Source organism: Crinia signifera, chromosome 1 (genome assembly GCF_055691185.1).
Source record: "Crinia signifera chromosome 1, ASM5569118v1, whole genome shotgun sequence".
Lineage (NCBI taxonomy): Eukaryota > Metazoa > Chordata > Amphibia > Anura > Myobatrachidae > Crinia > Crinia signifera.
Genome location: NC_139217.1, coordinates 106,309,230 through 106,328,857, shown reverse-complemented (window position 1 = coordinate 106,328,857; position 19,628 = coordinate 106,309,230). Strand labels below are relative to the sequence as shown.

At 44.9% G+C, this 19,628-nt stretch overlaps 2 protein-coding genes across 3 annotated transcripts in view; one reads left to right on the top strand and one right to left on the bottom strand.

Annotated features, from left to right (window-relative positions):
* Nucleotides 1-19,628, bottom strand: part of SH3RF1 (SH3 domain containing ring finger 1) — a 139,005-nt gene that overhangs the window by 103,873 nt on the left and 15,504 nt on the right. The gene's annotated exons all lie outside the window — the stretch shown is intronic.
* On the top strand, nucleotides 1,156-5,401 carry LOC146058803 (uncharacterized). The gene is made up of 2 exons (XM_083171035.1): nucleotides 1,156-2,091; nucleotides 2,464-5,401. The coding sequence occupies exons 1-2, from the start codon at nucleotides 1,452-1,454 to the stop codon at nucleotides 3,261-3,263; spliced, it is 1,440 nt and encodes a 479-aa protein (XP_083027161.1). The 5' UTR covers nucleotides 1,156-1,451; the 3' UTR covers nucleotides 3,264-5,401.

Here is a 19,628-nt window from a genome sequence, read left to right as displayed (position 1 = left end):
GAGTATCTATCTACTCAGAAAGTAAAAAGGTGAACTGTAGTTCAATAGATTAAGACAAAAGCGGAGCTAAACAAAGCAGTCTGAAATCTGCGCACTTCTGTTTTGTTCTTTCTTTTTTAATCCCTAAATAAATGGTAAACTATAATGCAGTCAACAAATAATCACTTCACTGAGTCACCTTTTGAGGAGTGGTACGGTACGTGCTATTAACTATTACGCTCTGTAGCAAATTCATCATGGTATTGACCACTTGGGAGGAGGCCTAAGTCATGTCTGGTCGTCATAAGCAGAATTTGTACAGGGTTACATTTCACAGCACTATGAAATACTATGAAATGGTCAGTCAACACCACCGGGACTTTAAACGGAGACCTTCTAAGCATCCACAGCTGATGAGTCACTGTTACTGCTATTCCCTAACAGAACATTATAAATAGAGAGGAGAGGAAAAAAGCCATAGCCAGCGGCATGGTAGCAGACGTGTGAGCACAAGTTTACAATTCTTCCTTAGGCAATGCGAAGTTGTTAAGATAAAAGCCGAAAAGTAGCTGAAAATTATACACTTAACGGAAACCTAGTGTTTTGCCACCTCTTAAATGTCATGTGTACTATGTCATCTGGACTGATAGACGATACTCTACACCCACACACCGATACTGAAAAGAGCCCAGCGATGGCCTGAAACATGTTATTATTGCAGCGTTGGATTTTCTTTGCTTTGATTCGAGCACCTGACAAGCAGCTATGGCAGACATGCTACAAGCTGCCATGTGCTTAGCTGTCAGGATTCCTGCTCCTGCAATGTACTGGAAACACATCCTGCTATACTTTAAACTCCACAATTGTACCCCGATGTAAAATATAGTACAAGGCCTAATTTTTATTCTTCCTCTCTGGGAGATGCCAGAGGGGAACAGCTAAGGGGCCTATGTATTAATAATAGTGGCATCTATACAGGGCTATTTTTCTGCAGGCTCCAGCAGGAACTGTGACCCTTATTCTAGTTCACTCTGACAAAAAAATTCTTAGATGGACAAAACCATGTGCACTGCAGGTGAGGCAGGTGTAAAACCCCACCCAAATCTAATTATCTCTGCACAAGTAACACCTGCCTCACCTGCAGTGCACATGGTTTTGTCCATCTTATACCCCGTTCTCATTGCCTAAAAAACCCGGGTATTTGGCAGGGCGAGCGGTAATTTCCCGTGTCGTGTCTCAGTGTGAACGCGTCCTTTTGAAATTCCCGGGTGTTATGCCCCGGGAATTACACACGGGTTTTTTGCAGGGTTTTTCCTGGGTAAAACACGGGTGTACTTCAGTCTGAACAGCGCAGACACGGGTTTTTCAAACATGATGGAAAAAAAGAAGCTCATTGGCGGATGTGATCATGTGACGTGACGTCCATTTCATGCTGCGTCTGACGTCCATATGCTGCGTCGAGGAGAGCAGACATGTCGCACTGGAGGGATGAGGAAGTGCTCGAGCTGCTAGCAGTGAGAGGAGAGGAGGAGATAAAAAAGCAAGTGACCGGCACAGTGAAGGACTCCGTTGTTTACTACAACATCGCCAAAATCCTGTCTGCCCGTGGCATCGTCAAAACGCAGCAACAGGTAGTGAATAAACTCAAAGCCCTGCGGAAGCAGTATGCTAAGGTCCATGACCTAAACAGGAGGAAGAGTGGTGGTGCCCGTATGGACTGGCCATTTTATGACCAGTGTAATGTCATCTTTGGGAACTCTGCACTGGCTAATCCCATATCACTGTCCTCCTCCAGCAGTTTTGCTGGCAGTGCAGCAAGTGTCTGTGAAGAAAACGCAGTAGCAGCAGCAGCGTCACCCATTGACCTTGAGGCCACAGACAGTGAAATGGATTCCCGCTCAGTCCATGGTGAAGCCCAATGTGAAGTTCTGGATTCATCATTTAACTCCCACAATTCAGCTGTAGGCCCCACGGCATTCTCTTCACCTGTGCAGCATCCGCCATCACCTTTGCAGCGACCACCATCAACGCCTGCATCATCACTACCTGCTGAAGGAAGTCCAGCCTTTGAAGCATTGCCACAGAGTGCACGTCCAAAGTTGCGGACCAACAGTAAGTTTATAACTTTTTACACACACCATTATTACACAGTACTATATTTTTGTTTATTAAAGAAATATGTCGCAGCATGTAGCAAGAGTGCAGGAGGGAAAAGGCCTCAAGCATGCATGTGCCAACACTGCTTTTTTATTTAAGTATTTTTGAAATTTAACATCCACATGCATCTGTGCAGAGGGGATCTGATTCAGGCCTGTCAGCAACATTGCTAACACGTCTGAATGAGAAGTTAAGGTTTTACTGATATCTAGCCTTCAGCACAGATGGTTTTCCAAGTGCATGGGCACCAACAATGTCTTTTGGGTAGAAGGAGAAGTAACATTATTATAGTCTTGTATAGTAATGTGTTGTTTGTTTTTCCCATAGTTTATAATGTGCCACTGAGAAGAAAGAGGTCCACTAAGATGGAACAAGCCACAAAAGCAATGACCACCGTAATGCTTGAACACCTGAAGGAAATGGATAATTCGATGCAAGTTCATGAAGATGCTCGTCTGCAGCGATTTATGGACAATGAGCGTGACCTACAGAACACGTTCATTACTGCCATTGTTGGTATGCATGAGCGTATCAATCGAGAGAACCGAGATACGCAGATGGAGTTCCTTAATAGTCTATTTAGGGCACAAGGCCATGCACTGCCCCAGCCACCACACAATAATTTTCAGTATGGTTATCCAATGTATAGCGCAGGCCAACCAAATTTTGTAGGCCCAACCCAGGGGAACATGGTGCCATACAGCACACCTCACCCACCACCAATGTCACACCTTTTCCCTGAGTATGCTGCTGGGACTCCTCAGCCTCAAGCAAATGACCTCCATTTCCCTGAGCGTACAGCAGGTCCACCTCAGCCTCCCCCAGTTCCACCGCACTCCTCAGAGTATGCGTCTGGGACACCACAGCCTCCAGCAAATCCTCGACATTTCCAAGAGCGTACAGCTGGTGCACCTCAGCCTCCACCAGTTCCTCCGCAGTGCCCCGAGTATGCTGCTGGGACACCTCAGCCTCCAGCAAATCACTGCCATTTCCCTGAGCGTACACCGGGTGCAACTCAGCCTCCCACAGTTCCACCACACTGCCTTGATTATGCGGCTGGTCCACATAGTCATGCGGAGAATCGAACGGCTCCAAGAAAGGAAAACCCCCGCTACCATGTGCTGTAGAGGTGTTTATTGACTTTTTGTTTATTTGTCTGCCCACCCGGCCTGTACAGAAGTTATGTAAGGCATTTGGGTATTGTCATTACAGTTTTATTATATTTTTCTATGTGCATTTTTGGTACACTTTATGCTATTTAACTAAAAAAATATATGTTGTACATATGAATAAAATATGTACAAACAAACAGAAATGTTTTTGAAGTTTATTGAAAATTAAAAACTATAGTACACTAGTGGGTTAAAGCAAATATGTTATTGGTAATGGTGTTGCGAATGTCTTCTGCACATGTGTTTGTCCCCTCATACATCTCAGAATCTGCAGAGTGATCTGATTCCTCAGGCTCCAGTACGGTCCATTCTGGTAGAAACTGTTCTTTCTTAAACTCACATATGTTGTGCAACACACAGCAGGCAGCAACTACATGAGGCATGAAGCTGGTATCAATGTCATTGCGCTTCATTAAACAACGCCAACGGCCTTTTAGACGGCCAAAGGCATTTTCTACCACCATTCGTGCAGAACTGAGGGTGTGGGTGAAATCAATTTGTTCCGGGGTAAGTTGATGGCGCTGGGTGAACCCCTTCATTAACCATCGTCGTAATGGGTATGCTGCATCCCCGATTATATGTACTGGGATCTCCACCCCATCGATGATCTTCGATTTCTGCAAAGTAAAATAAGAGTTACAATATGGAATTCTTGGAGTACAAGTATGCTATTCAGATTGCCACTTTTCTCTACCGGTGTAAAGAGAGACATTGAAAAACAACAATACATGTGGTACGTTGGTTATACATACATGCATACATAACACTAAAAATATCCCAACTGCAACATGCAAAAACATATCTTTACCTCTCTAGGGAACAACCAGCCATCCTGCTTCTCCTCAGCAATAAGGTATAGGTCCGAATTTGCTAGAACCCTTGCATCATGGGAACGGCCAGGCCAGCCAATGAAGACATCAGTGAAGCTGAAAATATAAAGTGTTAAGATTTCTGTTTAGTTACCCTAGCAATACGCAAAGTACAGTTTAATATTATCATAAAAAAATGTACTTACCAATATTTGTGGTCCACTACAGCCTGTAGAATTATGGAGTGCCAGCCTTTGCGATTAAAGTAATCCGCATGGTTTTCTGTGGGGGCAATAATAGGAATGTGTGTACCGTCTATAGCTCCAGCACACTGTGGATATCCACGATGCAGGAAACCAGCGATGATGTCGTCCAACCTTTGTCCTTGAGGTAAGGTGATGAAACGACGGTAAAGTCCTTCCAGCAAAGCCTGCGTCACCTCATGGACTATAGTGCATACAGTGGATCTCCCCACTCCAAACAAGCAGGCGACTGTGCGGTATTCTCCCGGTGTAGCATACCACCATAGCGCTATCGCTAGTCTCTTTCTAGGTGAGATGGGTATTCTGCAGTTTGTGGTCTGTCTGGAAAGTGCAGGGGTTAGAAGGTCCAGCACATACTGAAAGGTCCCACGTGACATGCGAAAATGCTCCATCCACTGGTCATCCTCATAACCCTCCACTGTAGACCAAAATACCTCGCCATGAGAGCAGTCTCTGGTCCACATTCGCCGGGTACTGGATGTGCTGAACCTCAATATGGAGGTAACGCTGGAGGTGATGAAAGCTCTTCTCCTTCGCACATAATGAAGGCGAGCACTGTCTCTCTCAGCAAGAAATTGCGCTCTCCTCCTCTTCAAAGTGCATTGTGCAAGGTAGCACAATGTAAGCAGCTGCAGCAAGCTCTCATTTGCTGCATGAAACAGCAAAATGGTGCAAAACAAAAGCATCTCATCAGCCATGATTCCAGCAATGCAGTGTGCTTGGAAAAAACAGGCCACTTTATATGACATCATCCTCAGCCAGCCAATAACAGCTGCTTTCTAAAACAGCCAATCACAGCTACTTTTTCAACAGCCAATCAAAGCTGCTTTTATATTCACACACTTGTTGGCAGGGCAGACCAGGGGAAGCAGTGTGAACGCGTCATACACGGGAATTTCCCGGGTTTAAGGTGCTGTATGAACGGGGTAGAAAAGTATCCATTCTCTGTGCCCCGCCAAAAACCCGGCAAGAAAAACCCGGGATTTTGCAGGGGCGGCAATGAGAACATGGTATAAGAAATATTTTGACAGAAAGAGTGAACTAGAATAAGGGCCACAGTTCCTGCTGGAGCCTGCTGAAAAATAGCCCTGCATCTATGTATAAATTACCTATGTTAAGGGGTAGCATGAATGTGTAACCAGGGGATGTTCAACTGGCCCCTTTTTACAGCATTTGAAGATCTGGGTTCCTGGTACCTGGAGATGATGTCATCTTCAACTGCCAGCTGCACATGTGTGTAGTTTGCATAGCCCCAAACTGGACTATTCCCACAGCATAAAAGCTGTTTGTACCTGGCGTGACCCATTTGGAACTAGGTTGCAAATCTTGGGTCTTACCCAAGATTTGGAGCAAAGGTGGTTTAAGTGTAATTCATAGGGAATGTGGTAGTGAAAACCCCCTTTGAGTTACAACCCAGCTACAAATGAGGAGTCATTCATATTCCGTGGGGAATCTACTGCATGCAGACAGTGTTTCTCTCGGAATCCGGAGAGACCGGTCAAAAGATGCCTCGATAAGCATAAAGCAATTATGATTTGAGTGCCAACATCTCTGGGAGAGATGTGCAAAATTTCCGCAAAAAAATGCCAGCGTCGCTCACATTTCTTCTATAAATTAATATAAAAAATGTTTTGTAAAAAGAGATTATATAAAAAGGTAAATATTACCGGTCATGATGATGAAAATAAATGTTTGCTTTACAATTTTTACACCTATTTTGACAAAATCACTTGGCACTCAAAGGGTTAAACAAACTGTGCTTTTCAGTGTTTGATACATATAGGGCAATCATATGACCGTAAATACCCAATGATAACAACGGAGACTGCAGTCTACATCACTAATAAGCCTTCTGCTAAAGATTTTGAAGCCCACCTGCTTTTCCCCTCTGGGCCTTGTATTATATATTATATTGTATTATATCAGGGAACAATTGTGGCTAGTCACAAAGGACATTTCTCCTGATAAGAGCGGTCTGTTGCTATATAAGGACTTCTGGGTTTATGGCCTGGGAGACCGTCTGCAAATGCGCGAGAGACACATGGAGGGATTCCATTAGGCAACGCCATCTCTAGATAGCATTGCCTATTGGATCCAAGCTCCTGAAAGTTTTGCTTTCTTGGTGCATATGGGAAAAGCCACTTTTTTCAAGGTTTAATCGTATTTTTTACTTTTATACATTAAGTTTCCTGTATTTGATCACTGTAACCATTGTAGTGCACCCCAGTTGGCTGCCTCCTTTGCTATAATGTATTATTTCCAGTGACTGTAAAGTACTGTTCTTTTGGATACAAATGCTATATAAAAACTAAAAAGCAGCATGTACTATTATTATCATGTAAATAAAAAATTGCCATTTAGATTTGCTAGAAGCAAAAGAAAATGTGTGGTCTGTATTTCTTCATTTAATTATGCTTTATTAATATGCCCAACTCACTTATTGTACAGAACTAGCAACCTTATCACCTAGCTGCAACAAAGATGACGCAGCACAGGACTATCCACCCAACACAATCTTATTCAAACAACTACCAGAGAGAATGGGTTCTTTGTTCTTATAAAACCAGTTCAGCCCCAGAAAAGTTGCTGTCTTATTGTGAGTTCATGGTTCACAAGGCATGTGACTTTGATGGTAGACTTGTAAAGGCTTTTAGCGCACAGGTAAGTCATAAAAAAAATATTAAAAATTCAGGAAGACAAAAAAAAGTAATAAAGATAAAAATAAAAAAGAAGCAGGTTTGATAAATCACCAAACAATAATAATAAATAAGAAATAAAAGATGTACAGGATGTCGAAATTCTGTATCATTTCACCTATGGGAGAAAGCAGTGACATGGAACAAACAGGTAATTTCCTTTCCATAAAGGGGCAATCTGTTTGTCAGGATCAATCAGTGTTCTTAAATACAGTAGTCAGATTTTGGAAACACAATCTGCATTCACTAGGCCCAGCGTGACTGTTCCAGCATCAGGGAGATCTACTGAATAACAGACTAACAATGAGCGCTGTCCACAGGGAGTACACATCTTTACGGATAACCTTGGAAGGTTTCATCCCAGAAAAAGGACAACCACAATGAAAATTAATTGAAATCGACTAGTTCTAGCAAAATAAATGGCTGTATTGTGGATAAGCATCTGAAATTACTAACTAGCCACAGGAACTATAAATTGCAGATTAATTACTCTGTTTATTTTACAACATTTTTGCACATCAGGGACAATTTAGAATTGATTTTATTAAGCACATCACGTTTAGATTTAATTGCATAGAATAAACAAACTGATGGAATTTATAGTAAATGAGAAAATATATTTATCAATATCTGGGACCACGGGTTAACCATTTAATTACATCGAGATAAGGGCGACTTGTAAGTGATCTCAGATTTCATTGTTATCTTACTAACAAAAAGAGGAAATTCAATTGTTTGTTTGGGTGCCTTGCACCTGCCGGACCAATCCATTGCAGAAATTATATTCCAGTTTTGCGCAGTTTCCATGTTGTGCCCATTGGTTTAGGCTAAAGAAATAATAAAAAAAAAAATTCAGACCTGCTCGCTAGGTAGGCCACCGAATACACGCCCCCCCCCCCCCCCCACCTGTACTAGCATGTGAGCGTATGTACACCGATGGTCGCACACCATCAAATTGTTTTTTCCTCCCTTCAGTCTACATTTTTTCAGATGGCCACTATCCACGTACGGGGGCGGGCACCGGCGATCATTTGAGGTCAGCCGCCTGCCCCAAGCAGACATGGACATGCCTACATTCACAGGCGTCCGCCCAGCGTTTCCAATGACCGCACACTGCCACGATGCCTCCCCCTCATTAGTGAGCGAATGCGGTGGTGAGTGTGAAACTCGTCAAAGGCATTCGATCTGGGGTTTGCACAGAAGCATAGTCGCACATGTGCAAACCCCCCCCCCCCCCCCAACCCCCCCTACTGCATGAAACTCTTCTGTTTCTTGGGAGTGTTGTGGGCTTGTAAGCAGAGTTTCTGGCTTGATTGAAATGCGCAGATGATACTTGTGGCTTTCTGGTTTATCCCTCTGGGAGGGAGCAGCCAGGTCCTTTCAACAGGAGGCTTGGCTATAGAAAAGGGGGCATCATTGCAGCCCCACCCCCTCCATTACTATGCTCACATTGCTGGCATTGAAAGGCAAGAATCAGGGTTAAGATGTGCTGAGCGATGTAGTGTAGTACAGATAGCTCAGCACTCAGCGATGTATTCTGAGCAATAGGTCAGTGCTGTGCCCTGAGCAATCTTTTAAGGCCAGTGTTCTCCGGTGAGAACCCTGACCGGGGCCACGCATCGTTATCGCTATGGCCCCTACACATAGAGAGATGTAGGGGTATCTAGTGAGAACGCTTAGAAAATGAGCCTAAATCACCCCATGTGTAGGCCCCCTTTAAGGTGCCCACAAACTAGAATGATTTTTTCAATAAATCGGCCGATATATCATCCGATGTTTACCGATAATTGGTTGGGTACTTGTTTCCTAGCAGGGCGCCCGCGTTTTTGATTGCATCGATTGCGGCCACAAAAATCGCGTCGATCGCATCGCATGCCAACCAAATTGCATGCGATGGACGCGATTTTTACATTGGAATCAATGTAAATTGGTTCCTGAGACCCAATTTTACATTGATTTCTATGTAAAAAGCCCCAAAACCCCAATTCTTAATTGAAATACCCCCCATATGGTGGATAGTGGGGGTATGTAAAGGTCGGAGGATGCGTACCGCCGCCCCTCGCGGGCTCGCTTCGGGTTGGCGTCAATAGTGGGGCGGCGTTAACAATGGGGGGGCATTAACCATACTTAATACCCATGACGGGGGCATATACAATAAGAAATTGGCCATATTGGCCCATTTCCCATTGTTTCCTATGTAAAATCGGGTTGATCGCGCCGATCGCATCGCGGATGGCCCGCGACCGACGCGATCAACGCGATCTTACCTTAAAAACTCAATTAACATTGTTTTCTATGGGAAAACCGCGTTGATCGCGTCGGTCGCATTGCGGGTGGCCTGAGGACAAGTCGCCCTGACTTCCCCCTGAGCTTCCCCGTCAGCTCCCCGGGGGAGCTTGATAAGATTGGCACTTGATGTGCCATTTTTTACATGTGATAAATCGTCTCGATTTATCACATGTAAACCCGGGGAGCTGCAGAACAGGGCTGCTGGTGGGGGGCGCTGTTAAGGCAGCGTGCAGGGGACGCTGCGGGGGACAGTGACAGAGCCGGGCAGGGGGAGGCGGGAGCTGTCAGTGCTGGAAAAAAAAGCCCATACAATGAATGGGCAGCCTGTGATTGGCTGAGCGCTCTCTCTGCCAATTGCTGACTGGCTGAAAGAGCGCTCAGCCAATCACAGGCTGCCCATTCATTGTATGGGCTTTTTTTTCCAGCGCTGACAGCTTTTCCTGCCCGGCTCTGTTACTGCCAACCCTGTGTCCCCCGCAGCGCCCCCTGTCTTACTAGCAGCCCCCCCCCCCCCCCCCCCACATTGACGGCTCCCGGCTCCCTGCGGAGGTAGTGCAGGCGGGGACCGCAGGCGTCGCAGAGCAGAGACCGTCGGTGCGGCTGGAGAATAGAAAAAAATCTTATTCAAAAGACTGGGCGGCCGCTGATTGGCTGAGAGCTCAGCCAATCAGCGGCCGCCCGGTCTTTTGAATAGGATTTCTTCCTATTCTTCCGCCGCGCCGACGGTCTCTGCTCTGCGACGCCTGCGGTCCCCGTCTGCACTACCTCCGCCGGGAGCCGTCAATGCGGGGGGGGCGCAGGGGGGCTGTATATAAAGATATATCGGATCTGAACATCGTGGGTGCTAAAAAGCACCCATGATGGCTCAGATTCCGATATATCTTATGTTCTGTAGGTCCGACGCCGTGATCCGATGCGCGCGGGACCGTGCATCAGATCAGATGTCAAACACATGCGATTTTGGGCCGATTTCACCCGATTTATCGGCCCGAAGGGCCGAAATCGGATGAAATCGGCCGAAAATCGCATAGTGTATGGGGGCCTTTAGATCAGAAGATTTAACAAAAGATCCATGGAGAAGAAGATATGCACTTGCCTGAAATCTTTTGTCCAGGAAGGACAAAAGATTTGAAGGCTAATTTATGCGCACATCTTATGATCGCAGATCTTTCTAGTGTGTGGACACCTTTAAGACTCTGAAACCAGGAAAGAAAAATACTGAAAAGGAATGTTGTGTTTATAGCAGTCACATTGCTGTAGTAGTGCAGAGTGAAACTATGTGCATGAATAATGACACTGGTATGTCATTACCGTTCTCCTGACAAATAATACACACTCATTTATCCATGGGCTGATTAGACACACAATACAAGCCTTAACTAGCACAGATAACAATGGCCAGATTTCTTCCTTCTGCTTGTTTACTCTTATTACACAACATAAAAATCGGTCTGATTTCTGATTTCCTCAGCTAACAATGCTATCAGGGGAGTTCACAGCGTGTCACACAAACTGAAACTGGGGCATGTCTGTGCATTAAATATATACTCTTCTGAGTTAGGGGGAGATGTACTAAACCTCAAAGAGCAATACAGTGGAGAGAGATAAAGTAGCAGATAATCCTAATCCTATAGACGCTGTGCGTATGTGCACAGCATCTATTCATTGAAACAGAGGGGCTGGGGGGCATGGCCAGCAGTTCTCTCAGCGCTGGCCATGCCCCCATAGTGACGTCAAATTGTCAATGTTGAAAGGTATGCTAATGGCAACGTTACAGGCTGTGTTTCAGAAATGACTGTTAGGAGTGGATTTATTCTCTCATTTGTCTAAGCACATCCACCCCCTAGTTTTTACCACATGTGTAAAGGTCCATACACCATACCCTCCCAACTGTACCGATTTTGCCGGTACAATACCGTTTTTTAACGGACTGTACCGGCTAAAAAACAAATGTACCGATGTACCGATTTTCTGCGCCGGTGGCCGCTCCTCTGACTCTGCAGGCGAATGCTCCGGGTGATTGGGCCCAGTGGGGGTTAATTTGTTGCAGTGCGGCTGTTCCCGTTCCCAGGTGTGCCTTGCGCGACAGTCAGCGTTCAAGCGTCACATGACGTCAGCGCGCTGCCTGCTCATCCGTCATGCACGCTGCCTGCGCGCCTGTTGAGCTGGCCCCTGCGAGTACCAGTCAGCCCCCCAATCACACTCTCTCACAGGCACAGTCTTCTCCACCCTCCCCGGATCACCCACTAGTGAGCTCGCCATAATGACAGCTTCTGCCGGGTCTGCTCTGCGACAGTGACAACGGCTGGGCGCCCAGACTACCTGCGCTCCCATTGATCTGCCTGGCGCCGGGATTAGCTCAATGGGGTACAGTACAATTTTAAATTAATGTCTATTCTCAGGTGGGGGCATGGCCATGAATATATGAGTTGTTGCCACACCCCCTCTACATTTTACCATGCCCCCTATATCAGTGGGCACGCCCCCTGTACCGATTTCTGTGGCGAAAATGTTGGAGGGTATGATACACACTGGGCGACTATGCTCAGCGTGTATGGACAGCGATGACCGCTGTCATCGTTGCGCGGAAAGCCATAGGGTGTGCATACACACTGAGCAGCTTTCCCCCTGCCTGGGGCCGACAGAAGGGGCGGGAGGACAGCGTTGCATAGAGGAGCGCTATGCAAAGCCATCCTGAAAGCCGCTCATCTGCTGGTATAACCAGCAGATGAACGGCTTTCCCGGCGATGTTGCGGGAGCGCGCAGCATCGCTCACCGCTGGGCCATACACACTGGGCGCTTTGAGCTGAAAGCCGCTCAAACCTGCTGTTTTGAGTGACTTTCAGCTCAAAGTTGCCAAGTGTGCATGGGCCTTAACTACTGAGGTAGAAGCAGCTACGGGCCAGACAGCTACTGGTCATATGACCCAGTCGGGTGCCGGACAGGTTCCCGACAGTCGGGATCCTGACAGTCATTTACCCGACGTCGGGATCCTGACTGTCAAAACGCCGACAACCGGGTGCCGACGGCCATTTTCCATGGCGTAGCGAGCCACCGTGCCCCCAAGGTTTTTTTTGCGCTCGCCATGCTGTCTGACTCCGGCCAGTCAGGATCCCGACGTCGGGATAATGACTGTCGGGATCCCGACTGTCGGGAGTCGCATACCACACTCGACCCAGTCAGATACCATCCATCCTGTCATAAGCAATGCTCTCTTCTACACTCTGAGTGTTTGAGAAGCACCCTGCTGCCTGAATCCTGGCGCCACAAGGCATAGAAAGCACCAGAACGGAGGGGAACGGAACATTCTGAGAAGTGCAGAGTGCCATTCAGCAGTGGACGAGGAAGAGGGTGGCTGCCAGTCAGGTAATATAAATGAAGGGAGCTTCCAAGAAAGCTTGAAGATATATTCTATAATGTATCAATGGGCAGCCACAATTTCTAGTTATGGCATTTGATTTTGTTGTAGCTGCAAGTTTAAATTTCTAGAAAAATGTGTTTTAATATCCAGATCGAAGTGGTTTTTAAAAAAAAACACATTGGGTGAAATGTAATAGGATGAGAGATTCAGAAAGTGAGAGATTTGGTAAGAAATCTCCAGTTTTTTTAAAGCGGCAATCATTTACACTGCAAAACCAGTGTGATTTTGCAGTGTAAATGATTGCCGCTTTAAAAAAACTGGAGATTTCTTACCAAATCTCTCACTTTCTGAATCTCTCATCCTATTACATTTCACCATTATGTTCACAAAAGCACAGCTTCAGTTAAAGCAATGAGACATGTAGGCTTTATGAACACCTGACACACTGTTCTTAAATCCTAAAAACAAAGGGTGCAGCGGCAGCCGCGATTGATGTTCCTGCGTGAATAATGCTTAGACATGTACATCCAGTAGGAAACTTTTCCATTCATTAACATTTTATGTTCTAATGGGGAAAATAAGCTTCCTCTTGAACTTTCCTGGTACTACTAAAGCTGCTACAATAATTTCAGCTTCCATGTACAGCTGTGCTTTTTAAAAGGTTAAGGGGCAGACACACGTTGAGACAGTGGCGTAACTATAGCCCCGCAGACCCCGCTATGGCGGGGAGGCGCTGAGTAAGTGTGGGCGTCGGTCTGCGGGGGCTATGGTTACGCCGCTGCCGCGTCTGTGGCCGGGTATCGCCTATTACTTGTGTGTGCGGTCCCGGCTCTCCATCCGCTCCACAGTCATTTTTCATTAGCACTGCAGGAGGGGACGGAGAGCCGGGACCGCACACACAAGTAATAGGCGAGACCCGGCCACAGACGCGGCAGCGGAGTAACCATAGCCGCGCAGACCGACACCCACACTTACTCAGAGCCCCGTGAATGCGGCGCCGGCATGCGGAGGGGTAAGGGGGTGTTTAACTTTACTTGGGCGGGTGGGCAAGCGAGGGGTGCATATTCTAGTTACGCCACTGCGTTGACGTGTGTGCTTAGCAATTTAGCCTAGGGGCGGTTTCCCTTGAACTACCTGGTGTCTAGATCACCCATACATACATACATACATACATACATACATACATACATATCGAAGTGTGCCAAGCGATCCATGCTAACCAATGTTTTATATGCACTTGCTAGGCGATCTAACTAGACTTTGCCACCATGTGCTAAAGATCTGAGCTACTGACGCGTGGGACCGTGCATTGCTATGGGGTGGACATTCTTAGCAATTTCAAAATAGAAAAAATTGCTTAGAAAATAGACAAAGATTGCTCCATGTGTATGCCTTATTAGACTTAAGGTGCGTACATACTTGCTCAATCACTGAAAATTACTGGCTCAAAAATTAAATTTGGTCAGTGCATACAGACAGGGGGGGGGGGGATGACACTAGTTTCCATAGTAGGAGACTACGGAAAGTGGTTCACTCAGCCTGAGCTCGATGGACTGTGTCAGCCAGCAATGCTGCATAAAAGTGTATTCAGGATATATTATGAAGAAAGAGTGTACAGTCAGTCTATGGACACCCAGTGGCTGGTGGATAACTGAGAGTTAACTTGGCAGCAGTTGGAAAAACGAAGTACAAATTAATCAATAAAAAAGCCCACGATTCACAATGTATATACACTAATATTATTGAAAAGTCACTATACCAAATAACATAGTTCCTTCCTGTGAGTAATTAGATTTCACTTGGATCCAATCTAGAGACATTGCGGTGGTATAGGACACCACAGATAACTTGTTATTAGGGCAACCAAATCTCTTCCTCTGCGCACTTGGAAAACACACAATGAGCTGCCACAATAAATTACTTCATCCGCTGACAAAAGGTGCATTCAGTCCCCCAATATAAATGCAAGAGGTCAATGACAGTACACCTTGCAGAGCTAAAAACGGAAACCTTTCAATATTCCAGAATAGGCTACTAGTAGTAGGTTCAGAGAAGAAAAAAAAAAATGTTTAAAGCAAATCATTAATAAATAAAAAAAATACTACAAAACTGTTCCAGAACAATTGTCCTGATTTTAAACAGAACAGGTCACAAAGTTCAGCTAATATTGCAGCGAATGATTCTGCACACTCTTAATTACACACAATAAACAGCAAAATCACGATTGTAAATGTTTAACCAAACTAAACACATAAAACCGAAGGGCTTTTTTTATTAGGGAAAAAAAAAAAAGATACGAGCAAACAAAAAACAGACAGCAAAATGTTAAAAGTCAGTTATTGCAAAATTGAAACTAAGGGGAGGTGTTTATCAAAGATTGGTGAGAGATAAAATTAAGAGATACAGTACCAGCCAAAGTAGATGTAAAGAGTACCAAAGTTATATTACCAGTTAAGGGGCCAACACATGGGGAGATTTGCTGAGCATTCTGAGAGATGCTAGATCGCTCAGTACACAGCGCTGTGTGCTAAGCAATCTGTCAGGGCCAGTGTTCTCTGGTGAGAACACTGGGTCCTGACCAGAGATTAAGTAGATTTATCCGGGATGTGGGATAATAATCACTGTGCGATAGTGATGTGTGGGGTCGCGCATTGCTATCGCTATAGTTCCTATACACGATTCGATGAAGGGGCATTTTCTAAGCGATCTAGGCCCCAAAACACAGATGAAAATATAATAGCTGAATAAAATTTATTTAAAAATAAATAAAAAGTATATATGTATATCTATCTATCTATCTATCTAGTAGTCTCCCCTTTACTGGTAGTTCTGGAACTACGGAGAGGGCAAGTGCTGCTGGGAGATGTACAGTAATCCTTCCACCAGTCTGCTCCAGTGGGGAATACACTCACCCTTGCTGCAAAAGATCCATCATTCAAAGTCAGAGGCTGTGAGTAATGACTAATTGAGCTAATGGGAAACTTCCAATTGCTTAATTAGTCCTATAAGGGTGAGTCACCGCCCCCCGGACCATGGGGGGGGGACACTTACTGGGTCCGGGGATGCTGGTGGTGTGGGCAGCGATGGGGAGTGAGCAGCAGGCTGGCGTCTCGGTGAAAAAGACAGCAGGCGGCTTCAAGTGGCTCTCTGCAGTGCCAGGGTCTCGCCAGGTGGCTGCAGATCTGGCATCTTCCGGGTAGTGTGGGCACACGTCTTCCTAGGGTGCAGCACTAGAGGCTCTCTTAAAGGGCCATTGCCACAATTAGCAGACAGCAGACATCTGCAGGAAGTTGTTCTCCTATTTAAGGAAGTCTCTGGCCAGAGTATAGGTTCACCCTGCTCCAACGTCCCTTATATTGTTATATTGTTCTAATATTGTTGCCGACCTTGCGTGAAATTTAATTTAATTGCCTCTTCAAAAAAAAAGCTGGAGATTTCTTACCAAATCTCTCGCTTTCTGAATCTCTCATTCTATTAAATTTCACCCCTTGCCTGTTCCCGACCACTCTTTCGCCTCATCCTCTTGTACCACAACAGCGTTTCTAGTGTATGACCCGGCCTGACCTTGGACTCTCCTTTGCTTAACCCTCCGGTACCTGATTTGCCCGTTTGTTGCTAACCCGGCTAGAGGACCACATTTCCATATTCTACCTACTAGGACTAAACCAACTCATAAGGGAAATCTGACCAGAGGGCCGCAGGTAATTGAATTTCCCCCTATATAAGTGACTACGATGCTCATTTTAGTTCCCGCTGTCTGTTTGTACCAATCTGAAATGCACATGCATCAAGGCATGAAAATAACATGGTTTTTAGATTTCTCACAGGAGAACATTTAGCTTGACTGAAGTTCTGAGAAATGTATCACAACAATAAAAAAAAAAAATGCTGATACTCTAGGATGCCGAAACGCAAGAAAGTTTGGGAACCACTGGGTCAGGCATTTGTGCTGGCTGCGGTGGGGCTGGGTAGGAGTATACACTGTTCTTTTTTTTTTCTTTTTTTCCCAAGTGATAAGGAATCAATTGATTGTTCCACTGGAGCAGGGACAGAGGTGAATTACATTTTTATACCTGCTTAATCATGGCAGCATCTAGTGCTCATTCTAGCACCCGCTATCTTTGAAAATCTATGCAGTTCCTCTTCCCTGTCTGGGGTGTCGCTGTCTGCTGTAGTGCTTCTAGCACAGTGTGGTCTGTTTATCAGCACTGATATGCAAACCAGACCTGTGCTAGAAACACCACAGCAGACAGCGACACCCCAGGCAGGGAAGAGGAACTGCATGGATTTTCAGAGATAACGGGTGCTAGAATGAACACTAAGCATCCATCCAACAAAGGCAAATTGAATGGTAATTCAGAAAACATTACTTATTATTCACTTGCATTGTTTTGGATAGATTCAGTAGGTTATTGGTTACTCCTTTTATATTCTAATAATGAAGGAATAATATATTTAAAGTTAGCATTATAAAGAGGGCAAGTAGATGTATCTAGTAGATGCTACAAAATGATAGCTAGAATCTCATTGGTTGCTTGGGGTACCTCCACTTGTATATGGTTTAGGAAATAATAGCTTATTCATGGCTGCACTAATCACCAGATGCAGTTTTCATCCATCATGCAACAGATCTACTGGTGTCACTGTACACACCCAGAGGCGTAAGTAGATATTCATAGGCCCCATAGCAAAGGTTTGTAAGGGCCCCCTATTTAGCAACTGATGGAGACAAATGAATGTAAAATATATTACTTACACAGTAGAGATGGGCCCCCTTCAGCTCTGGGCCCCATAACAGCTGCACCCCTTGCACCTATAGTAGTTACGCCCTTGTACACACCTCTAATGTTCTCAAGGACATCATTAAGATCATCGAGACCCAAGAACGCCAAAGGGTGTGCAAAGACATTTAGGCAGCGATGTGAAGGTTTGGTAAACCGAGGACTCAAACAATAGAATAAGCTGGTGTCATATGATATTGGCAAAAAGCAATTTATATTGTGCCAAATGTCACCTTATAAATATTTGAGATTCCTAATGAAATAAAGGAAGAACCCGGAATAATAAGTAGATAGGTACAGGAATACTTGAATGTCAGCCAGCAATAAACTACACATGTAATAAATGCATGCGAACAGCAGATTGCATAGGAAAATGTCATGAATTTTTATTTCCCAATAGAACTGAAGACAAAGTATCTAAGCCATTGACTGTCAAGGTAGTTCTGACAAAGTTCCCATAAGAGACTAACTGCTGTCTTTATCGAGACATTGAAATAGATTACAATTATCATCACAATCTGGTACATCTTTTATTATAAGAGTACATCAATGTTTAAGAGATAGCGTGAAATGTCAGAACATCCAGGTGCAAGATCCTCTGCAGATATTATCGCCGGCAGACAACAATTTAACTTTTGTGCCTGATGACTGCTACCCTTAGCTGTAGTAACTTGTGTTTTCCACCTTTAAATACCTTAGCTTTTATGTGCAAGTCTAGTAAACATCTTGCTTTATGCTTTTTCCTGTTTTTCAGTTATACCTTTATGTCATCGGGGGGTTTGCGGGGTTATAATAGGGATTTCCTGGTTGGAAAGTCTCTTAGCCTTTTTGAAAGTTCCCAATTTCACAGTTTGCCTGCAAATAAAAGACATTTTGGGAATGCTCTAGGGAAATCTTTTAGCAGCAAGGTGTAACAACTATAGGTTTAAATATAAGAAGGTCATGAACAACTGTGTACACATTCCTGCGAGCATGTAAAGCCTGTATGGAGAGAGAGTGTTTAGAAGGAAGGTGGTTCAGAGAAGTGGGATGGGCCAAAGTGGGTTTCTTCATCACAGCAATCCATTCAATGTTCCTTAATGGTTTCTATTGATCTGAAATATGGATGTGAGTTACCGCAGCGGTGTGTGAGGAAATTGTGATGGTCTATGAATGGAAAGGCAGAACTTAACCACATTGCCTGGCAAATATCCTATTTCAGCTTAAAACAGTTATACAAAGAACACCTTTATGTCAACCCAGAGCTAATTGTTCAAGAAACTATTACAGAATTGTAACTCCAGGCAAGCACTTGCAAGGCAAACTAGGACCCGTAGTTATAAGGCAACTATACAGAGTCAGTGATGGGCCCTCTTTGATGGCATCAAGGGGCCCCTTGTCCGATGGTGGGGGGTTTGCGCATTTGCAAGCCGCAGGACCGAACAGAGCCTTTTGATCCAGAGGGGGCAGACACTGGGCCCAGCGTTTTATGGGTGTCTCCATGTAAACACTGGGAGTTAGAACACAGGCGGGCTGATGTCACATGACTTCAGCGCCCACCCCCTTTTCGGCCATCTCCAGCTAAAATAAAAGTCAGTTTTCACTGACTTTTATTTTCGAAGAGGAAAGATATCATTCTCTCTTTTTCAGCCGCATGCAAGGAGACGTGTTCTCGGACACATCCCCTTGCATATTACTCAAGGGAATGCGGGTGGCACTGGTGGTGGTGGGGGGGGGGGGGAGCGTATGTCAGAGTGTCGCTTACCAATACGATAGGCAGCGAATATAAAATGCCTAGTGAGCGGGTTTGAATCAGGCCCCAAAAATGCGGTTTTCGGCCACGCTGATACTATTATCAGTGCCCTCTGCTGATGCCGCTATGTGTATGTACCCTGCACCTGTCATTTATTGTATTCAACTGTAACTAACTGTTTTGCTTGTTAATTTATGTTCTCAAGGTGTGGCACTATATTAATAAAAGGATGATAATAATAATAATAATAATAATAATAATAATAATAATATACATAATCCAGTGGTTTGTGCTTCAGTCCACTTTAGCCCTTTCATGATTTTTTTTTACTCCGCAGCATTTTCCCAAGGGACTGATTACTGTATTCCTGTACCAGCTACTAACAGCTT